This window comes from Dermacentor andersoni, chromosome 3, assembly GCF_023375885.2.
Source record: "Dermacentor andersoni chromosome 3, qqDerAnde1_hic_scaffold, whole genome shotgun sequence".
NCBI classification, from domain to species: domain Eukaryota; kingdom Metazoa; phylum Arthropoda; class Arachnida; order Ixodida; family Ixodidae; genus Dermacentor; species Dermacentor andersoni.
Window position 1 is genome coordinate 7,292,553 of NC_092816.1, and position 24,355 is coordinate 7,316,907.

The following is a 24,355-nucleotide window of genomic DNA, read 5'->3' on the forward strand; positions in this document are numbered from 1 at the left end:
TTGCGCCTCCGGAAAGTTACGACCCCCTATGATGGACCTACGCTACTCGCTGCTCAAGGGGCCGCCATTCGACCTACCGCCATGCGCACTGCTCGTATTTCCATTGACGGACTTCTGCATCACGTGCAATTTGTAGTGCTAAGTTCGTGTGCCCAGCAGCTCATATTGGGATGGGATTTTCTTTCTACGGCCTCCGCCTCCATCTGCTGCGGGCAACGCGTTCTCCACATGACCGACACCACCTATTCACTTCATGCAGATGACGCACCACTTCACTTGCTTGCTGCCGAAGATACCGCGCTACCACCTCGCCGTCAAAGCATTGTTACTGTCACGTCTGATGTCATGGACTGCGGCGACGTGCTCGTATTACCATCTGCACGCTGTCTCGCAAGAGGGATAGCCTTTGCATCAGGGCTGGTTCGGTTTGATCATGGCTCTGCACTTCTCTGCGTACAAACCCGACATCCGAAAAGATTCTCATCCCTAAAGCACTACATGTGGCTTGCGCCACTGAATCGGGGTCTATCTCTGTGGTTTCCTTTAAAGCAGCTTCCTCCGAAATTCCTTACACTGGACAGGCCGCCTCCCCTTCAGCTCTTGCAGCTGACATCAGTTCCGACCTGACACCTTCGCAGCCACAACAGTTGCTTGCTTTGCTCCAAAAACATGAAGCTTAGTTTCACGCGCATTCATCTTCGTTGGGAAAAACTTCGATTACAACGCATCGGATAGAGACAGATGGCACATCCATCGTGCGCCGTAGACCGTATCGCGTATCGCTAGCCGAGAGGAAAGTCACTGACGAGAACGTCACCGACATGCTCCAACGGAACATAATACGCCCCTCTGCTAGCCCTTGGTCATCCCCCGTTGTTTTGGTTCGTAAAAAAGACGGCTCTGTTCGATTTTGTATCGACTACCGAGCACTTAACAAGATCACACGCAAGGACGTATACCCTATGCCGCGAATAGACGATGCCTTGGATTCCCTGCAGGGTGCCGAGTACTTCTCCAGTTTCGATCTGCGTTCCGGCTACTGGCAGATACCTATGGATGAGGACGATAAAGAGAAAACAGCGTTTTCGACACCAGATGGGCTCTACGAGTTTAATGTCACGCCTTTCGGCCTCTGCAATGCGCCCGCCACGTTCGAGCGCATGATTGACACCGTTCTTCGTGGCCTGAAGTGGAAGACTTGCCTGTGCTATCTGGACGATATTGTTGTTTTCTCGTCAACCTTCTCTCAGCACCTGAAACGTCTGGATGAAGTTCTTACGTGCCTTGCCAACGCTGGACTTCAGCTAAACACCAAGAAATGCCATTTTGCGAGCAAGACGATCAAGATATTAGGTCACATTGTGAGCAAAGACGGCATTCGTCCAGATCCTGACAAGGTTGCGGCAGTTCGGCACTTCCCTCGTCCCGAAAAGACTAAAGATTTGCGCAGTTTCCTAGGCCTCGCTTCCTATTTTCGCCGATTCATACGAGACTTCGCCTCAATAGCGCCACCTCTGCGCAAATTACTGGGTTCTAATGTTCCCTTTGTGTGGTCTCCCGAATGTGAATCAGCGTTCGCCCATCTGAAGCGCGCTCTCGCTTTTGAACCAGTACTTCGCCATTTTGATGAAGCTGCCCCTACCCTCCTGCATACGGATGCTAGTGGTCACGGCATTGGTGGCATCCTCCTACAGCGAGACGACACTTTAGGTGAGAGGGTCGTCGCGTACGCAAGTCGCGTTCTCACAAACGCCGAAAAGAATTACACTATCACGGAGCAGGAATGCCTAGCTATCGTTTGGTCTGTGCAGAAGTTTCGACCTTATCTTCACGGCCGCCATTTCACCATAGTTGCACTGTGGTATAGTGCCTCCCCCTGCCAGATCTCCGTGTTATCATACATTTATGTTTCGTAGTAGTCTAGCTAGATGGCGCACCCCCCTTCTGTCATGTGACGAGCTTGGACCAATCAGGAGGTGTCATCTGGCGTGTGAAGTCCTTGTTGGTAATAAACGGCCGCGAGCCGGCTCGCTCCTTGTCCGGTTTTCATCAGGAGCAGTTGGCGCCGCGTCTCCCTTTCTGCGTTGGGCGCTCGCCGCGCATTCGCTGGGCGCGGGCCCCCGCTTGCCTGCCGCTGCCGACACATCTTTTTGGCGACGAGGATGGAATTCCCGCTGCGATTCCGACCGAAGCCCCGGGAAACCAACGAGCTTCGTAAGTGAAGCGTCCCTTCCTGTGTCTGCACGGCATGCAAACGCCGCCGACGCACTTGGCGTCGCGAGGCTTCCGAGCCTAGGCCTTCTCGACCCCTTTGTTCTTCCTTGCCCCATTCCTGCTCCGAGCTCCGGCTTGTTTTCTGCACTGTCTCCTGCACGCTACCTGGCATGGCTTCCTTTTCGGCGAACCTTCCCGTTTTTCTTGAATTGCCCGGGCCACCGTTAATTCCATGGTATCGATGGAAAAAAATGGCTGTGGCTTAGCTAAGGTTAAGCCCAGGATGCGAAACATACTAGCCTTTATTTTAGTTGTTGAACCACTGTTTAGCCTGGTGAACTGCTGTTGCTTGGCTATATTTGGTTCGGCTAGACGAAGAAACAACTCATGCGTTACTCTGCTTCGCCTTCAAGAGTAGAACGCGACAGCGTTCCCGTCGACCCGCCAAGGGGTGTAAGACAATGGGCACGGCGCAGCGACTAAGCACCCCGCATTGGGCGCGGTGAGCGTCGAGCAACGCAGCGTTCGGCGCGGCAACGAAGCTCGTTTCTAAGGCAACACCGCATTCACTAGAGGCGCTTTTGTACCGGTTTGAAGCATCGTACTCATGGCTCAGTGGTAGCGTCTCCGTCTCACACTCCGGAGACCCTGGTTCGATTCCCACCCAGCCCATCTTGCAAGAGTTGAGCCAAAGCCACCTAGAAACAAGCGCAGCTGCTTATATACCGCCGCGACGCCGCGAGCGACGGCGCGAGTTGGAGCCCCGTTTCTCCTCCGTCGTGACGTCACGGTGTGACGTTGTATTGAAGGCGACACCGCCGCGCCTGAGGAGCTGGGTTGAGATCTAGTAATATGCTTCGCATAAAAATTTTTCAGGCCCACCTCGAAGCGGCCGGCGGTGGCGACTGGACGGACGCGCGACGAACGTCCGCGCTCGTCAGCGCTCTCGGGCGTGAGGGACAACGAAAGTACTTTGCAGACGAGGAGCAGGAAGCAGCAAGGCAGTTAACCGGCGCAGCGTCAGCGTCAAGCGAAGCCGCAAGGCAGTCGACCGGCGCAGCGTCAACGTCAAGTGATGCGGTCCCGTCAGCGTTAGAGTTCCAGAAACTCTTGCAGCGGCTTGACCGGCTGTTCGCCGTATCAACATATGTTCTGGCGGAGAGGCACGAATTCACCAGTCGAAGGCAGTTCGAGGGAGAAGGATCCCTGGAATTCGTGACCGCACTGAAGGAGAAGGCGGTACAGTGCAACTTCGGCACAACCTACAATGAGCGCGTCCGAGACCAAATAATACATGGGGTAGCGAACGCCAGCGTTCGCGAAAAGTTATTAGCTCATGGCGAAACCCTGTCCCTGGACAAGGCAGACGAAATTGGACGCTCTTTAGAAGCCTTGCATCGAGCGAACCGCGCGTTCGGCTCCGAAAATGTACGAAGAATCGAGGCATCTCAACTTGGCGTTCCGTCGACGGTCCAAGATGACAGACTTCTTCCGGGAAGCCGCCAAGATGACCGACTTCTTCCGAGAAGCCGCCAAGATGGCCGACTTCTTCCGAGAAGCCGCCAAGAGGGCCGACTTCTTCCGTGAAATCGCCAAGATGGTCGACATTTCGCACATGGCTCCTCCGGGAACCGTGGTGCATGCGATCGGTGTGGCAGCAGGAACCATATCGCGTCTTATAGGAATTGTCCAGCAAGAAATCGGCGATGCAACGCCTGCCACACGTTGGGCCATCTCGCTTCGGTATGCCGAAAGACCCGAACAGCGGTGCAACACGTCTCTTCCGCAGAGACGCTGTCTTCAACTTCCGCAGGGCAGCCGTCCGCGTCTGTCAGGACGGTAAGCGCTTTTGAAACTAAAAAAGATTTGGAAGTTCCGGTCGTAGCTAACGGCGTGTCCATGCGACTGCTGATTGATACGGGAGCGTCTGTGTCATTCATGACGGCCGAAGATTTTAGAAATCACTTTGGTCGACAGCACAGGCTGTCACAAACAACAGTGGACTTGAGAAATTTCTCCAAGCAATGCATCGACATTCAAGGCCTTTTTCAAGCCACTGTCCAGTTTTTCCAAAGGTCATGCTCCGTCACGTTCCACGTAACTACAGGAACATCACTGCTGGGTTTAGACGCGATCCAACGCTTGGGCATACAGATTGACGGTACGTCGCTGACATGTCGTCTACCATCGCTTCCTTCAGTACAGAGCCCCACAGGTGTGCCTCCGGGTTTTGATCACCTGTTCAGTGGCGAGTTGAGTCTCGTCAAAAACTTTGTGCACCGAATTCATCGGCAGCAAGGTGTGAAACCAGTATCTTCAAAATTGCGCCGACTACCCCTGGCTCTCCGTGACCAGGTCACAAATGAATTGCGACGTCATCGAGCGCGTCGAGGCTTCTGAGTGGGTGTCTCCACTCGTGGTGGTGCGCAAGAAGGATGGAACTATGCGGCTCTGTGTAGATCTACGGGAACAGGACAGTCTTGGTGCCTCAAGTTCAAGAAAAGGTCTTGCAGAAACAGTGGCAGACTAAACAGTACGTAGACAAACGTAGAGGTGCTCAGGCAACTCGTGTCAAGGTGGGAGACACCGTCAGAATGAGATTTAACAGGCAAGGACTCTTTAAGTACAGTAAACCTCGCACAGTATCAGATAGGACCATCTACTTTTCTACTCAGTGATGGGAAGACGTGGCATGTGTCTAAGTTAACCCTAGTGATAAAGGATTCAGCAGATAGTACATTGTGTACAAGTGATAGAGACTTTTTGTACTCATATTCAAGCTTGGATAGTCATTCCGATGACTCGTCTGTCGTGACATCGTCCTTTCATAGTCATAAGCTTCAGTTAGGTAGTTCGTCTGACTGTATCACTTCCGAGTCTACACAGTCAGCAGTCGTCTCTGATTCCGTGGGGGAATCGGTAGCCTCCCAGGACTTGTTGGGACGTCGAGAGGAGCTTCCTGGGCAACCCTCTCCAGCTTTGAGCGACACCCACATTCAATTGTCTAACCAGGGGGAGGGAAATAGTAGTGGGACGACTGGGTCTTCGAAGTCGACCGATACGCGTCGCAACCCCCAAAGTTCTTCTGAGGTACGCACACGTCCTCATGGTGACAGGAAACTGCCTCCGTGGCTCGATGATTATGTTTCTTGAATGTAGAGCGTATTGCCGTCTTCGATATGCCATGGCTAGGGGCCTCGCTGTGACATTTAGGAAACAGTTCACATGTTTCGTTAACACAGGTATAAAATGTGTTCCTTGTTGCGGTGCAGTGAGTCTTGTGCCGTGTTCCTTGTCGGACTGTTTTGAGTGACTGCCTGTGTTTTGGTGCCCAAGACTGGTGCGCGTGTGTGTGAACTTGGGCGGGGACGGACTGAATTTGTTGTGGACTTAAGTGCGTGCCTTGTGTGCGACTGGTCCGCGTGTGTGTGAACGTGGGGGGGGACGAACTGAATTTGTCTTTGGACTGAAGTGCGCGTCTTGTGTGCGCCTTTCACTGTATGCTTATATTGTTTCCAGGGGGGGATGATGTGGTATAGTGCCTCCCCCTGCCAGATCTCCGTGTTATCATGCATTTATGTTTCGTAGTAGTGACGTAGTAGTAGTCATGTGACGAGCTTGGACTAATCAGGAGGTCTCATCTGGCGTGTGAAGTCCTTTTTGGTAATAAACGGCCGCGAGCCGGCTCAGTCCTTGTCCGGTTTTCATCAGGAGCAGTTGGCGCCGCGTCTCCCTCTCTGCGTCGGGCGCTCGCCGCGCGTTCGCTCTGCGCCGGGCCCCCGCTTGCCTGCCGCTGCCGACACAACACAGACCATCATGCATTATGCTGGCTTTCGACGCTGAAGAACTTGTCTGGACGACTTGGTCGGTGGATCCTTCGTCTGCAAGAATACGACTTTACTATCACCTACAAGTGCGGGAAAAAACACCAGGATGCAGACGCGCTTTCTCGCTTCCGCTTCCTGTGACACTATGCAATGGACCTCCAACTACCATCCGTGACAAGCTTTCGCACGACCCCTCTTCACATGCTTTCTCGTTGGCCACTGTAGAGGAGACGCCTACACACGACAACAGATTCTTCCAATCTCAGCAACTTGCAGACTGCGCATCATAGACCACCTTCAAGGAGCTTCGCGCCCGCCTAACGCCCGCCTTCGTCGACAGCTGACGCAATTTAAGATTGACAACTGCGTCCTGTACCGTCATGTCTATCACCCTGACGGTCAACGCTGGGTCCCTGTCCTGCCACGCTCTCTACGTACTCATGTCCTGCAGGCTTCTCACGACGACATGACTGCTGGTCACCTTGGTTTCCAGAAAACATATGACCGCATCAAAGGTCGCTTCTACTGACCTGGCTTGTCCGCCAGTGTAGCGAGGTATGTGGCTTCCTGCACCCTATGTCAGCGTCGAAAGCTCCCTACATCAGCTCCAAGCGGACAAGTGCAACCGGTTCCGTGTCCGTCGTGGCCATTTGAAGTCGTTGGCATTGACCTGTATGGTCTTCTTCCTGTGACTCTCACCGGTAAACGATGGATTGTGACAGCCGTTGACCATTTGACACGCTACGCCGAAACTGCTTGTGTGAGTTCTGCCTCAGTGTCTGAAGTTGTTGCATTCGTACTTCAAGCCTTAATACTGCGTCATGGTGCTCCTCGCGTCCTCCTGAGCGACCGTGGAAAAGTATTCCTCTCGAAACTAGTAGACGAAGTACTCAGAGCCTCCGGAACCACCCACAAGACTACCTGCAGTTACCATCCTCAAACCAACGGCCTAACTGAGCGATTTCATCGCACGCTGTCCGACATGTTAGCTATGTACATCGAGCCAGATCACAGAAACTGGGACGCAATTTTGCCATTCGTGACTTTTGCGTACAATACCGCCGTTCAACGCACGACCGGTTACTCGCCGTTTTACCTAGTCTATGGTCGATCGCCCTCTTCCTACCTTGACGTCTCTTTCTTCGCGCCAACTGTCGATCGACGCCCATCCTCCTGTGAAGAATATGTGTCCCGCATTCTGCGTTGTCGCCAGCTCGCCCGCATCAACACGGAAGCACGGCAACAGGACCGCAAGCAGCATTACGACGCCTCTCACCGCGTCGTGTGCTTCCGCCCTGGCGAGGAAGTACTACTCTGGACACCAGTTCGTGATCCTGGCTTGTGTGACAAGTTTCAGCTTCGGTTCATCGGCCCCTGCAAAGTCTTGGAGCAGACCTCTCCGGTTAACTATCACGTGGCACCAGTCATTGTCCCAAATGACCGCCGCTGCCGCGCTGCTGAGATTGTCCACGTTTCCCGTATGAAGCCTTTCACGAGGCGTTCGCCGCCCCTTTGAATTGCGGCCAGGATGGCCACTCTCGCGCGAGGGGACATTAGTGTGGGCATTTATAAGCTACACTTTGTCATCTGTACATGATCATCATCATGTGGGGTTCATATGGCGTTCTTCTTCATCATCGCTTGTGGGGCTCGCTCTTGCGTGATCCGTGCTTTGGGCGTGGTCGGTTCGCCGCATCTCCAACGCGTAAACGTCGGGATAACTGCTGCATCACAATATTTATATATATATATATATATATATATATATATATATATATATGTGTGTGTGTGTGTGTGTGTGTGTGTGTGTGTGTGTGTGTGTGTGTGTGTGTGTGTGTGTGTGTGTGTGTGTGTGTGTGTGTATATATATGTGTGTGTGCGTGTGCGTGTGCGTGCGTGCGTGTGTGTGTGTGTGTGTGTGTGTGTCTGTCATTAAAGCTTGTTTCTGTCTCTCTAACACTTTGAACAGTACGCTTACGAGAGCTGAAGGTAGGAGCCCTTCTCTATAGCATTTGTTCGCAAGGCGATGCTAATTTTAAGTAGAGCGACTGGCTGGTTAGTTGATGCGTTTCGGAACGTCTTTTCACTTATGAGCGAGTAGGCAGCTCCTGAATCTACCTCGAATACGACGGTTGCGCCTTGAACTTCCAACGAGACCATAAGCTTCTGGTGTTAGATGGGCGTCACGACGTTCAAGCCATGTGATTTTGTTTATTGCAGTGTTCTTGAGACGTCGAAAGCTTCCGGCTGGCCAACAGCATGCAGCTTGCGATGTGGAACATGCGGCTTGTTAGACGGGAATTGGATGCTTCGTTCTTTCCGCTCTTTCTTTAAGCAGGCTTCGTCAATGTGGCCTACCTTTTTGCAGTAGGGACAGCACAGCCCCGACAGTGCGGCATGTGCACTTGTCGGGGCTGTGCTGCTCGTCAGGGCGGAAGCAGAGCCTTGCTCCGTGCTGGTTCCAGTCGTGGGTTGCCGATGACTTGGCGGTTGCAGATGACTTGGAATTTCGGAGGCCTTTGATGCGCTGTTGGCGGACCTTGGCGTTCTCTGCTCTCAATGCGATGTCAAGGGCCTTCTGCAAAGAAAGTGAGGTGCTTCTCAGCAAAGAATCTGCTTGACATTGCCGTCTTGGAGTCCGCAGACGAACCGGTCGCGTAGCATCGTGTCAAGCGGTATCATCGTTCCTGACGATGGAGTCGAACTTGCCTGTGCTTCCTCCGATTGCGACTGTTCTGGCGCCAATGTTGGAATGCCGAAATTACACTTGGTTGCCAGTTTATTCAGCGCTGCTACGAAGGCTGCAATAGACTCGCCTGACAGCTAGTGCCGACGCTGGAAGCAGCATCTGATGTAGAACTCCGAGGGCTGTGGCTCGAAATTCTGGCGGAGGAGAAAGACGATAGCCGTGAACGGGACGGTGCTCGGCTTTTTCGGTGCCGCCAATGTCTTCACTGTCTCATAGGTGGAGGGCCCATGAAGTGTCAACAAAATGTCGCGCTTCCGAGCGTCCTCCTTGATGCCTTTGGCCTCGAAGTAAAAACTTAGGCGCTGTGACCACGATGCCCAGCCGGTCTCGGAAAAATTCTTCGATAGAGTCATTTGTCGCCATGGAGGCCTCAGTCATAGGTAAAACTACGCGTGGCCTCTTCGCCGATTTTATGTCTTTAGAACTGTTGATTTAGATTACGATGCGGACTGCCTGGCTACAGGGGTTCTGCCTTGCTTGTGTCCTGAGTCGCTGTCTGCGGCTCTGCTTCGGTTCGGGCATGGTTCAGGTTACAGGATACGGCCGTTTGACTTGCGGTTCGACAGAGCGGCGATTGTATAGACAGAAATAGATGCGATTGCCGGGCGGCACGTAGCAGCACTGAAGCGCAAAAGTAACGGCAATGCATACTTATTTCGTCGCGCTCTTGAGGAAGGAATATATCGAAGCTGATGTCATCCTGGAAATTCGTTCGATTAGCGAACTCACTGGTTACAATTCATATATTCTTGTGTGCCATAAAGTAAATATTTAAAAAGTGAATTAGTGAATTTTGTTAATTCGTCGATTATGCACTTCGATTTCTTGTGCAAGTAATGTCCGCCTCTGAGTAATCCAACAGAGTAACTGGAATTATTCTATCAGCCACAGGCGAGTTTTTTTTTAATTGTTTATGTTATATAAAAACACCCAATATGTACCACTTGTTCAAGAACCAATGAGTAGCGGGCACCCTATTTGTACGCCAGTATCTCATGCTGTCCCGTCAGTTAAGAAAACATTACGTAGCCCGGGCTTTTACACCACTGCGGCTAGAGTATTGATCTCCGGACTATTTTCCTGCTTAATGCTCGTTTGACACCGATGTTCATGTGCCGGTAATCTGGTGCTATTATACGGTTAGGGGAATGGTTTGTCACATAATATCTCAGGACTTTCTGCTGACCATGCTCTCAGCGGTACTCTGCTGCGCTCGCTTCGCTTGTGAAGCTGTCAGTCTATTTAATTTTAATGCCTGAAATTTATTTAGGAGATAACGACAAAACAGCAGTTTTAATGCTATAGCCACTGGTAGGAGCTTATTTAAATACACACATGTTCGTTTGACTGAACATGCCGAATTTCTAGAAACAGAAACATTTTGGGGAACTCGCGTCTTGTATTGAGAGAAGTCCTATACGATTCATATTCGGTTTGGATTAGATTTTAAAAACTACTATTCGCACCTCTATAGTCACCCGCCGTGGTTGCTCAGTGGCTATCGTGTTGGGCTGCTGAGCACGAGGTCGCGGAATCGAATCTCGGCCATGATGGCCGCATTTCGATGGGGGCGAAATGCGAAAACACCCGTGTACTTAGATTTAGGTGCACGTTAAGGAACCCCAGGTGGCAGAAATTTTCGGAGCCCTCCACTACGGCGTGCCGCATAATCAGAAAGTGATTTTGGCACGTAAAACCCCATAATTTAATTTTTTAACACCTCTATAGTCCCTGGCTCCTTGGTTAAATCAGCCTACGCTGCGCCAATCCCTCATGCATTGGATATCGGAAATTCTACGTATGATCGGAGGGCCAGCACAGTACAGTCCTGCGTCCTCCCCAACGCTGACAAAACACATGTGGCAGTTATGTGAAGCACCTTGTAATGTATTTTACCATTCATTGCAGTATCATTTAGACGTTGACTACGGTGGATCGCCTAAGGAATACACCTGTACCATGAAAGACTTCCTGTGGTATAAGACTGTCCGAGTAAGTTGCCTCACACTTATTGTTCAGTTCATGTAATTGCGTTTACAAGAGTATTAGCTATTTTTTGGCCATCAAAGGCATTTCTTGTTTCCGGAGAGCTCGCTATTTCCTGCCCTCTCGCGTACTTTTTGGTCAACCTGTCAAGTAACTGAATGTTGTATGTCCTCGGTTTGAATGTTTCGAGACAGTAATGAGTTTAAAGGACGTTTGTCGCCCTTCTGACGAGCAGTGCACAAAGGAGCAGACACGTGTATGCAAGGGTGGCATGGTCAAACTCGCAAAGTCTAAGGCCTTCTGCATAACGTCGACAACATTTTGCGCACATTGGGTCCCCGCCACTATCCCGAAGGACAGACACGTGGGCGAACGCAGAGCGCGCGTGGAAAGTTCCGGTGTTTCGCGCGCTCTATTGCCGGTGACGTCGAGTTTTCCGTGGTATTCCGACATGCACATGCCGTCTTTGCCGCATAACAGCGCTGCGAACCCAAGCTTGCTTCCCCGCAGCGGGCATAGGTGGACCATCTTGATGAAGGTATCGTTGGCTACTACAAAGCGAAGGTGTGTCAGGGAGAGCTCTTGATTGCTGGATTTACAACTATATGCCTGCCGAGTTACAAAGGAAAACTAATCACGGTGTTTCTTACGGATGGATGTCATTTTGACTTCCACACTTTGATTACTTTATACCAGGCCTTGAATCATAGTCATCTGAACTACTGCATAACTTCTAGGCGTGATACCTATCACTGTGATCTTTTTCTACAGCACGTTCAACATGAAGCCATTTGCATTCTTACTGGGAATAATCGCCAAACTCATCTTTACAATCAGCTCAACGCACTCCGTATTACTGATATAGTTATATTTGGTGTTTAGATATTTACGTATCGAGCAGTTAAAAACCAAACACTTCTCAAATTTGTTCTCTTCCAAATGTTGCATCGCTTGCTCTATTGCACATTTTTTCTTCGTAGGGTACATACAGTGTTTATGTTGTTTTGATTAAATTAAGCAATCTCTTCTCTTATAACCGCTATCTTCATGAGTACATTTGTAACACACATGACTTCTTATTCAGTGTGTGCTTTGTGAGATACCTTGAACCAACTTGTTCTGCTTTAATCAATTATTCTGCTTGTTTTGCGTAATATTAGCGTTTTTTCATCAGTATGTCAATCCCTAGCATTTTTACTACTAATAGTTGTTCACCACTGTTAATTTCTTTCTTTTTTTTTGGGGGGGGGGGAGAATACTGTTACTGAAATTTATTATAGCAGGTACTACGGGACCTCTTTCTGCGTGTTATATGTACCCATTCTTTCTTTATTTATTTATTCACGGCACCTTACAGACTCCTCATCGGAGGATAGTGTAAGGGGGTCTTCGAACTGCGAAAATACAAGGCATCAAACACGGGAGAAATAAGCAAGAACATGCGCTAAACTGTGTACGAACAAATGCTTATTACAGTCACAATGTTCATGGTCAAGCGAGAATACAAATAGATTAAAACAAGTTATACAAAGATAACATAAAATTAAATTGAACAAGGAAAGAAATACGAGAGAACACGTCCAAAACAAGTAAATTAGGTATTAAACAGGCACTGAGCAGTCAGAACGCTATTTACTCTTGAAATATTCGTGCAGACGGTAATGGAATGCTTCGAGATCTGTAATGGAGACGATACCGTCAGGAAGATCATTCCAAAGTTAAATGACATGTGGCAATGCTGATGAGTTAAAACGCTTGCGTTTTACCGAAGACACGCTTGATGCTAACATGATTATGGAGCCGTCGCGACATAATATATATGTATTTAGAGTGACTAAATATTCAACTGTAAAAGCCAGTCATACATGTCTTAAGAACGGTGTTACGCTCAAGCCACCATGTCAGCCGAACACGTGCAAATTTCTCGGTTAGGTTTGCTATGTATGACGTAGGGAAACCGGTCATAAAATGTCGGGTCTGCTCTCTTTTTTTTTTTTTACTAAGCTTCAGCGCACCAGGCCACCTTCCATGACGAAGGCGCATGTTTTTGATCTCCCAGATGTAATTGAAATAGGCTACAACGCTCCTTTTATACGTTCTTGGGGCAGGTTATCGTTTCGTTCGTAATGCCATCAGGCTCAGGAGGACCACAGCGCTGACGCAGAAAACTTATTACCCAGGTACTGGAATAATCGTACGTAAACATTCTGGGGCGATTTAGCGGTAAATGCGAGAGAAATGCGTTAGCATTACGTCGCACCTCTTTGGGGTCCCGGATCTATGATTTAAACCGCGTTCAGCACATTGCAAAGTGTTGTTCTTGAGATCATTCAACACACGTCCTGCCCCTTCAAGGAGCGAAGTGCAACTGACAGTGGTCAAGAGAGAGAGAGACGAAACTAATGTCCAGTGGTGTGGGCTGCAAGCCCGGGCCAGGCGCGGCCCCATCTGCGCTTAAAGGTCCGCTAGTCCATGTCGCTGCAGCACAACTGCGGCAGACAACCATCAGTTGTACTATATGCTGATACGGAAGAGCCGCCACAGTGCGACTGCAATGAGGAGGAAGAAGACGACGTGTGTGCCCGCTTGATATAGCGTCGCCATCTTTGCCACCGTTGGTCTACGTTTAAATATATTGTAAATAGACTTGTACATCAGCTACACGTAACATTAATTTGGTGGAGGTGGACGTTCCCCGTACCCGTCATGGAGCTCCGCAGCGGTCGCAACGGCGACAGTGTGATTTCGGCTTCTGCTGACGGCACCTCATCTACGCAAGCGTCTCCGCCTGCAGGCCCGACCTACGTCGCCGTTTCCCCCCCTCGGGATCCTGGTGTTTTCACCGGAGTGGGCAGTCCTAATGTTGACGACTGGCTCCGCTTATACGAACGTGTCAGCACCAGTCACAGGTGGGATCCGACTATTATGCTTGCGAACGTTCTTTTCTACCTCGACGGAGCTCCACTGGCATGGTTCCAGACTCACGAAGAGGAGATTTCGAGCCGGGATCTCCTCAAAGAAAAGCTCTGCGACCTTTTTGGCAATCCGTTCGGTCGCCAAGTCAATGCCAAGAAAGCCCTTACCACACGTGTACAGACGTCGACCGAGTCCTACGTGTCGTACATTCTCGACGTCGTCGCCCTTTGTGTCAAGGCTGGCCCAAACATATCTGAGCACGATAAGGTTAATCACGTCCTCAAAGGCATTGATGACGACGCCTTCAATTTACTGGTGTTTACGAACGACACCAGCATCGATACCATCCTCAAGGAGTGATGCCGTCTCGAGCATGCTAAAAGCCACCGGGTATCCCAGCACATCACGCGACTTCCCCACACAGCTGCTACGTCATCTTGTGACGACCTCTTCCACCAGCCGTCGCGATGTGAGAACTTGACCCGCATCGTTCGTCGTGAGGTCGAAGCAGCACAACCGGCGGCCCCTTCATTCCCGTCACCTGATCATTCTCCGGTGACAATCTCCTTAATCCAGGCCGTCGTCCGTCAAGAGATGTCGAACGTCGGCCTGCAATCCATTCGTTCCGTATGCTCGGAACCTCTTTCTCCACGCACGTCCCCACCCCACTCTTCTTACTCCTCTTATGGACAGCGCAACCCCTCCGAATGGCGAACCGTGGACGACAAGCGGATGTGTTTTAACTGCCCACGCATTAGACATGTCGCTCTCCACTGCCAGAGCCGCTGGACTTCTCCGACGCGCTATTCCCCTGATTACCACCCTCGTTCCTCTAGCGCGTCCGTTTCCTTCGCTCCTTCTATGCCCGTCCCATCATCGGATCCTGCGACACCTTTGACACGACCACACTACTCCCGCTCGTCTTCTCCCTCCCGCCATCAATCTCGTTTGCCCCCGTCACGCCGTGCTCCTTCACCAACCTGCTCACCACACCCCCGACCGGAAAACTAGAAAATGCAGCTTCTGGAGATGAAGCTGCAATGACGACATTGGCACGAAATTCTCGCTTCACCTTACCCCCCACGAACAAGAATCTTTTGGACGTTCTCGTCGACAATGTTCCTGTGTGCGCGTTGATTGGCACCGGGGCGCATGTGTCCATTATGAGTGCTGCTCTTCGCCGTCGGCTCAAGAAAGTTCTGACGACTGCCCCGAACCGAGCTGTACAAGTCGCCGACGGAGGGACTGTCGCTATTGTTGGCATGTGCTCTGCCCCACTCACCATTGCTTAGAGACACACCGTCGTCCTCTTCACCGTCATCGAGCATTGCCCTCACGAACTCCGCCACTGAATACGCCCGCGACGCGATCGCACACGCCGACCACGCACGCCAGCTCGCCCGCACCCGTCTCGAGGCCTCACAGGAGCATCAGAGACGCCTCTATGATTGCCACCATCGCGACGTGCACTTTTCTCCGGATTCCCTGGTGCTTTTCTGGTCACCCATTCGACGTGTCGGCCTTTCCAAAAAGCTGCTGTCGCACTACACTGGCCCATACCGTGTGGTGCGACAAGCGACCGATGTCACGTATGAAATCATCCCTGCCGACTTCTCAGCGTCATCGTCAACTGAAAGTGACATCGTTCACGTGAAACCATACCGCACACCTTTTACCGCGGATGTGTAGATTAAGCACTGGGACGGTGCTTCTATCACCGGGGGTGATGATAAGGAACAGCCACCACAGTGTGGCTGCACTGAGGAGGAAGAAGATGTGTGTTCCCGCTTGATATAGCGTCGCCATCTTTGCCGCGGTTGGTCTAGGTGTAAATATATTGTAAATAGACTTGCACATCAGCTACACGTAACAATATGTAGTACATACATACACTCTTAAAACAGTTGCACCCACTGCTTTGCTTGCGTTTCCTTTCTTGAAAACTCGGCGCTCGCTACTGTCCTGTCGAGAAACCTGTGTCCTGCTGATAACGCGCTACCCTTTCGTGACTGGCAAGTACCGCGCTCGCAGCGTTAAAGAAAGGAAACTCGGGCAAGACAGATGACGATTATTGTTGTGGGACAAGATGAGCACCAAAGGCTGTAATTTTTTTAAGAGTATACACACATGCTCTTCTAAGCTTTCTTATCCACTCCCTACCTCTAGCACGTGACCGGCTTCCCACACTTCACACACATACTTTTTTCTTTCACTTTGACACTCTTGATGCTCACGTGTTAAAAAGCGTGTCCGTAGCAGACGGAGTAAAAGGTCGAAAGCGTTTCAATAATATTTCGAACAGTTAGGTATTCGCAATGTTTACAGAGAGAACATACGGGCCTTATAATCAACAGTCCCAGTGCAACAAATGGTCTGAAGGACTGCGTGCCACCAGGGCTGTTCACTCGATACTCTTACAACTGAGTAAGAGCGCTCAACCTCGCACAAAACGCTGCCCGTTTCTATGCCCTCGATAACGGGTCGTTGTTACAGTGTCACGTGTAGTTATTTCTGTTCAGCGGCTAAGAAATATTCAAAGCAATCGCCCGCGCCTCCGGACGCGCCTTTCTGTTTCGGAATGCTATCACTGGTTCTAGCTGTTGCCTATGTTGTCGACAAGCGTTGCGTAATCAGACTGCGTGCGCGACGAGAATAGTGGTGTACATTTTATGACATAGGCGTGCACTAGCGATTACGCTGGAAGGATCAATAAGCCATATATAAATAATCGACGCTTCTTATCCGCAAATCAGATTTTCGATAATCGATGAGTGTGCTCGCCGCTATCATTGTGCGGGGTGTCACTTGTTTTGCTGGGCACAGGTTCGCCCGTTAAATAGTTAGTTTCGTGATTTGCGTTGTGCCACTGTTGTTGTTCAGCGTCTCTACAACGTGACGTCTGATGAAGGTGCGTTTGCGTTCATGTACCGGATGACCCCGTCAAGTTCAAACCTTGAAGACAACGCCAACGCCCAGCCGGTCCATCGAGCTAGTCGCAGGTCAGAAAACCTGCTCCCAGAGCACGGACTTCTAGAGACGACCAGGGAGATCGTGACCAAGTCAGGAGCCACGATGACGGACCTAGCATCTTCAACAGCCACCGTACTTCGACAACCAGGGAGCCACCTTGCGTGGAGCTTCATCGGATCCGGCTACAGCTACCGAACAAGAACATAGAGGTCTTCAAGGAGGTGATGACTCGCTTGTTCAGCCACACTGACCCCGACATGTCCGAAAAAAAAAATTCGCTTCTTGATGCGTGGCTTGAAGCATGAAATTTTAGCAGGAATTGCGGAACTCGCGAAGGACAGTCGAAGAGTCTATTTCTGAGGCCACCATCATCGAAAAGACACTACAGATGCGAAACAGGGCGTACAATCGCCCTACGCTGACAAAAAACCGCGCCGACGGTCAAGCTCTAGGCACCAACGACCTGAGCGAGAACATCAGAGCGGACGTGCGGGAAGAGCTACAAAGGTTGGTTCCTTCGTCCCAGCTCAAAGTGGCGGCGATTTCTGACATTGTCCGAGACCTGATCGAGCAGTCAATGCGAGCTCCTGCATCGCCCCAGCCGGACACAATGAGCTACGCTATTCTCGCCCGCCGTCCCGTTCCCCCTCCTCGCTCACGCCAGGGCCCGGTAACGCCGTGATTCGGCAGACACATTAGTGTGCCTACATATAGTAGAATTTGACGTTTCGAATGTGGTGTTGAGTCTATTGAACCATTTTTCCTCATATGTTGCCACGGTGCACTTGTTCGTGCAGCGTGCAAATTCAGAGCTTTAGGTCCGCGGTTGGAAAGCACATATAGGGAGCTTGAGACCTTGTTCGCATTGTCAAGTCGTTTATCACTTTTATTGCCTACTCTACCGCCATGTGCACACACACACACACACACATATATATATATATATATATATATATAGTGATGGGAAATAAATATCGTTATAGTAAATTTAGCCAATGGTTCGTGTTACTTGTGGAGCAACACTAACACTCGCAAACAAGTTTTTCGCACAACTTTCACCCTGTTTAAATAGCTCGCATGTCCCGATAGCCTTGTTTACCGAATAGGAGTTTCAAGGCATGACGTCATCTTTTACGATGCTACAGAACAGCCGAGAACCTGCTGCACGAAGTTGCCGGCCCGTGCAGTGTGGCTGGCGCATTCTCGAGGCGCCCTGCAATTGCAGTCAAGCCTCCACTGCAGCGAACGCCGCCACGCATTCTGAGATCTACGATGCAATCTTCGTGTCATTCTGTGTTATGTTACAATCACCATTTTAACATTGCAGTGCTTACAATGAGATACTTTTCTGAAAGGGCTGGTACCACTCAATATACAAGTGCAACAAGGTCAGAAAAGGATACCGCGTAAGTGCCGACATTTTTTCCACGTTCGATTTGGGATTTCACCAAACCTGCATGATTTTGTCCGAAGGCTCATGCATCGTACTTTTTTTACTCCTGTTTCCATAGCCGTATCATTACTGTATGAACAAGAGGATAACATACAGTGATGCTGTACCCACGCAGTAAGCATACGTTTTCTTCCTTGCACGACTCAGTGGTTATATTTTACTATGAAGTAAGAAGCGATCACTTCTTTCAACCCTGCGCTGTGTATATGTGTACGCCTATGTGTACATAGAGCTATTTAAGTGAATTCGCAAATGACTTGCTTCCCTCGAATGATCGGTTTCTTGTCCGTAGTTTCCGTCAGACGCGTTAGAGTGCAACATGGACGCTTGACGTATACAGCTGACTGGGCGCCCCACGGTCTTGGAACTTGGGGAGTTTCAGAAATAGGGGGCCCAAAGTGAGGAAATAGAATCCGCCAAGTGTACAAAAGAACGCAAAATGTCTACAGTGGCGTTTTGCGTCCGCTAAGCCGATTGGGTAGGCTATTTATAAAACTCCCTATTACCATTTTGACGCAAGCAGTCAAATAGAGCATCATGCACAGATAATGATTACACTGAGTCCACTCCAAAATATTCCACGCAGGCCGCAATCAAGCAAATAGCCTCTCGCTCATCTTCAACCATCGAATGGCGCAGTATTGCGCTTCGACTTCGCAGCACATTATTACCGCCGTTTGTTAGGGATGAGACGCGATGCGCCACCGGCTGCCGGAGCAGCCCGACGAAGCGGAACGTGAGCGCTTGGTGCACGAGCAGCGCTACGTTATCGCCGGGATGATCGGCTGGCACTGAACGGTGGGATGATAGGAGAGCAATCCTTGCATTGTAGTCGGATGAAAAAACAAACGTCAGCTCGCGCGAGAGATAGATTAGCTTTATTTTACGAATGGCTGTTTTCCTTTTGTCCCATATCCTGGCTAATGTTCTGGATATTGTCGGGAATCTGCTCAGCTCAGATTAGCTCAAAATGAAGCCATCGCAGAATTTCCAATGTCCGGAATAGCACCCGACACGAGTCCTGTAGGCTCCCGGTGCAAAACGCATTCACACATGCCCTCCTACGACGGTGCGGCCATCTATTATACAAACTGCCAGCGTCTTCGAGGGCGAGAAACTCGGCAAAAATACGAATTGGCCCGCCTCTCCATCTTGCTGCTGAGCATGTGGCGCGCCTGTTTGTCGAGTATGATCTTTGTCTTTTTTGCCCTTGGCGTGCAATCACAGCGTTGCCGCTAGGCGCGGTGCTGTGCGTCGCGAGTGTTCCAGAAAGCCGTGTCTGGTTGCGTGCACCTATACTCGAATCATCGCAATGAGCGCCGATTGATCACGATGTCGTGGAGAGTACGGGGGCCGAATATCAACCATGTCATCCGACCAGACTGTCGACACACCGAAACGCGGTCTCCTCAATTTTGCTGAAAATATAGCTGTGTTTCCCGCTAATAATGATGGCGCTTTAACTACAAGGCGTGTACGCATATTCGAAATTCCTATAATATGAATCAAATATACTTTACTATTCAATTCGAGAATTCACTATTTCAAATTGCCGGATATTGAAATGTGTTCCAATACTATCATAAGGGATAACAACGGTTCTTGCAGTCTGCAAGAGGAAGGAACGACGCAAGTGGAGATTGTCGCGAATAATATCGCACTAGAACCGCGGTTGTTGCGCAGGCGCACCAGCGACCGCATAGAAGAGATCACCTCTGCACAGCAGTTTCCAGTCGCTAAATTAGCACGGCTCGTGTTTCGCACTTTGGGAATTTGTTGTAGAGAAATCAATTAATTATTTGGCCAATCTCACCGTGTTTGGATTGCAGGGCCCTTCACTAGGTCTGGCCATATTGAGCTGACAAGCGCAGAGCATACATTGCGCGATAACGATCGTGTCTGCAAAGTATTACATCGCTACGCGCCGCGGAAAGATCTGAAATTTGAAACCGAGTGCCGTTTGTCCTTCTGCTCGTAACCGCCGCGCTCCAAGCCGGAGGATGACGTACTTGTGTGCCTGCGCCTTGTGTGCCACAGTATGACGCCGCTCGTAGTGACACGTAACTTCGAGAATTATTCAAGACAACATCTGTTATCTGTGCGATCTGTTGCTTGAATTGACGAATGGAAGTTTAGAGAAACAATAAAACACACAAACGGAATGTCTGCATGTTCTTTTTGTTTTACCTCTCACCAAAGCAAGAGAGATTTACTTCCGCTTCGTCTGCTTGTTCCCACGGTCGTGTGGTCATGCGCGCAGGTACCGAAACTGCCATTTTCTACCGTGTTCCAGTGCGTGATCATGCTCTACAATCCTCTTGTTCTGCCTCAGTATTCGTGTAGCACATAATTATATCGCTAGTCATGTGTCCTTGTGCACAGTGCGCAAAATAGTGCGCCGCGCGAGCGAGACAACAGCTCGCGTTACGCCGTCAGCGGAAGTGCGTAGCGCCGAAAAAGAAAGCGAGAAGAAAAAAAATGAAGTTGAGGCCTCTCACGTATGCGTCACGTGATCCTCAAGGTCCAGTATGGGAGAACGCAAGGTAGGAATTTCGCTTTCGTTAGACGGGGCGAGTTGAGAGAGCGTCTTGCTTGGCACTGAAGCCCGCCTACTGAAATCATGGGTTCGTGGCACTGAAATATTTCTGTCTCGGCTATAAATGAACCGATTTGAAAACCTTTTTGCGGCAGAACGCTTCCTATAGGACACGTAACAACTTCCAGCGTATAACCAAAATTTGCTATGAGGCCTGGTGAGGGACCCTTTAAGACGACATGCGCTGCTGTAGTATTACAATTACATGCTTACACTACTCTACTACGTGCTCACAATAACTGATGCGCAAAAGGGACGAGGACAGGAGCAAAGAAAACGACGAGCGCTCTCACGACTGAAGAGCGCTGCGTCGTTTCTTTTTGTTTGTGTCCTACTGTACATCAGTTATTATGAATCCGTTATGACTCACCCAGCTTGCAGTCATTCTACTACGTGCATAGCGAAAATAGCGCTATTCTAATACCGCTATACAGCCCTAACCCCTTTTCCTCTCCCGCACAGCGAAGGACACCGTCCCCTGTGGCCTGTGTACGGCGAATACAAGTACGTGCCGCCACAGCGCTGGCTGCACAACATCGAGGTAGGCTGACGTCAAAATACGTCGTTTCTGGGCTGTGTGGCAGAGCGTGCACAATGGGGCGACGTTGCACGACGCCCAAGTGCTTCCAGTGTTGCGAAATTGACAATTCTGCAACTGAATTTGCTAATCAGTCTTTTGAATAGCTGTTTCTAGATTATATGTATATATAATACTGCTGATTGTTTTTGGTAGGAAGAATTCTGGCTTATTTTATAAGAGCGCCGAACGGTGGCTAACCGACGCATTCGGAGATAGCAGTCGGCTGACCGTGGTGAGTGAGTGAGTGAGTGAGTGAGTGAGTGAGTGAGTGAGTGAGTGAGTGAGTGAGTGAGTGAGTGAGTGAGTGAGTGAGTGAGTGAGTGAGTGAGTGAGACAACTGGTCCAGAGAAGACGCAGGGGAGACCGCGCGCCACCCGGTTAGTCCCACGTAGGGTTCCCCAAGCCGAGCTTGACGGCCCGATCGCGGGCACTCTTGACGGCAAGGATCTGGTCGTTGAGTTCAGGGCTGCTCAAGAGCGCAGCTCACCTATCCTCGCTGAAGGAGGAGGCAATGGCTTCACACTCCCGCAACACATAATCCAATGTTGCCGCTACACCAGAGGCAGAGCAGGGTATACCTTTCAGAGTATATTGCATAAAGAATTAACCGCAAGGTTAGGATACGCACGGGCTTGTAAATGTCGAAAGGTCACCGCCCACACCTCGCATAAGGCAGGGTGCGGGAGAGGGAATACCTGTCTTGAAAGATAATAGTGTGTGGTGACCTCTTTGAACGTGAGCAAGGGTTCCCCGCGGCGCAGGGGAACTGCGGAAGCGGCGCGGTCAGCGAGTCCTTGCGCGGCCTCGTGCGCGCCCTCATTAAGGTTAGAGGGAGAGCCCTCAGTCGACCCCAAGTGAGCGGGAAACCAAGTGAGAGAATGGGGAGAGATACTTCTGGCGCTTTGGAGAATGCGGAGGGCCTGAGGGGAGACCATCGCGGCTTGGTAGGCCTTAATGGCTGCCTTGGAATCTGTTGTAGCGCGAGTGACAGCAACACACGCAGTAGGCGCAAGCCAAAGAATGGTTTATCGCAGATAGCGTGGCTGCTTTTATGCAGTGCGCATTTGGTCGAGCATGCGCACTTCGTGCGATGAACGGGCTTCCGATGACGCGACGCGGCACTGCCTTTCTCTTAGAAGCCTAGTATATCGGAAGGTCTTCTTGCGCGCGTAGAACGCCTGGGAAATCCGAGACTGTCGGTTCTCTTGAGGTTGTCTCATTGGGAAACCGGGCTGTACCAAGTCATACGTCCGATGGCAGTTCGGTGTCTTCTCCTGCTGAGGGTTGGTCACGCTGCGAGGATTGGTCGCCTGAGGGCCTATCACTTTCCGAGGTGTGGTGTTCTGAAGGCCGAGTTGTGCTGAGTTCCTGTTTTAACTCTGCCATTGTGTTCCGTGGTCGCACTTGGTCCACGTGATGGCACTGCACTCCTCCTCCGGTGTCCACCATAACCAAGCGCCTACCTCTTGTTGACGTCACCGTGCCGGATAAATATCTCTGGCCGGCTTGATTGTAATGACGCGACCAAACAGGTGCTCCCGGAGGAAGCAACTGCGGCGTCGGTGCCGGGGGCGTGCCCACCGTGGAATCCCGTGGTGCCACCTCCTCCCCTTGAATATGTAGATGGGTCCTTGGTTGAAAACCGAGAAACATCCCGGCGGGCAATTTCCCTTCTCGAGTCGGCGTCGTCCTGTAACGCAGCAAGAATTTGTTGACTAGGTAGACTTCCAGCTCATTTTTCTTCATTCCCTCCTTAATGGTGCGCACAGCACACTCCGCTAATCCGTTTAACTGAGGGTAATATAGAGCGGAGTTAACATGACGCACATGTTTATCTTTGAAGAATCTTTCAGTCACTGCACTGTCAAATTGCGGCGCATTGTCGGAAACGGCAGGCCAAAACGCGCGATGATCCCCCGCAGAACTTGCACTGTGGTTGCTGCACTTGCTGTTTTAAGGGGTACTGCGTCAAGCCATTTCGTTTCCGCATCCACTACCACCAAGACCACGCGACCTTCGACCGGACCAGCAGTCGACATGCAGGCGAATCCAACGTTTGTTGGTCTTCGGCCAGCTTAAGGGGACCTGTCCCGCTGGCATGTGCCAACACTGCACACGTTGCTGGCAGCTTTGTACCAGCTTTTCTATGTTGCGGTTCAATCCGGGATGCGTATTTACAATTGCTAGTAGGTACAGCGGGGCATGGCACTTGCGCAGACGCCGGACATTCGCGCGCATGCGTGGGTAAAAGCATGTGCTAGAGATGAAATGTGGGGACTTTTGCTCCTTGAATATATGACTGCCTAGGCTTTACGGCTTTACGCGCGTGTTGTGCGCGCTTGTTCCTAGGCGTGCCGGCAGAAGTCGCGGGGTGCGGTAGTGCTGAACTTAGCGTCGTAAGTTCGCTGCTGGACGTAATTATATTTATTCAATCGTGTTTTTTTTTTTTACTAATTGAAAGAACGTGTCATTTTTTCGCATTATTGGCGGCGCCTCCAGGACATCAAAGCGGCAACGGAGACACGAAAGCTGGAACCCGGACTGGTCCGCGGGTTGGGGCTCGCAGAGGCCTGCGCGTGCCAGAGGTGTATAAGATCGGCTGTCCGTGATAGCGGACAGCTAATTTTTTTATGCGAACACCCCATGGCCCGCTTCGGACTCAGCGGCCACAACCCGCAGGCCGCCCTGCCTCCAGGTTTGATCCCCCCGCTACCCCTTGGGTGGCCCGGAGATCCTGCGCCGCCTGCTTTATTATAACCTCAGGTGCTTTCCTGAGGCCTCCGTCTGCCGGTTACATGTGCCCTAAAGGAGCAGTGCTTGTAAAAAATCCAATCTGTCGTCCGGAACGGAGACCTTTGTTGACGCGGCGCGACACGCCAGTGCCAACAAGTTCTCCGTAGCCATAGTCAATGACAGGAGAGAACTCCTCTCGGCAGCCTCGCTGAAAACCTCCTCGGTCGATGTGGCGGAACAGGCTGCTATAGCTCTTGGATTACTGGACTCAAAACGCACTACGGTGTACACGGACTCCCGAGCAGCCGTTAGAGCGTTCGCATCGGGATTG

At 50.7% G+C, this 24,355-nt stretch overlaps 1 protein-coding gene across 3 annotated transcripts in view; it reads left to right on the plus strand.

The window, feature by feature from the left end:
- Positions 1-24,355, plus strand: part of LOC126520954 (uncharacterized) — a 206,212-nt gene that overhangs the window by 89,493 nt on the left and 92,364 nt on the right. For all 3 annotated transcript variants that reach the window (XM_050169785.3, XM_050169784.3, XM_055065654.1), the window contains 4 exons: positions 10,699-10,782; positions 18,018-18,068; positions 18,174-18,229; positions 21,174-21,252. In XM_050169785.3, coding sequence (XP_050025742.1) covers positions 10,699-10,782; positions 18,018-18,068; positions 18,174-18,229; positions 21,174-21,252 — 270 coding nt within the window. The remainder of the gene's footprint in view (positions 1-10,698; positions 10,783-18,017; positions 18,069-18,173; positions 18,230-21,173; positions 21,253-24,355) is intronic.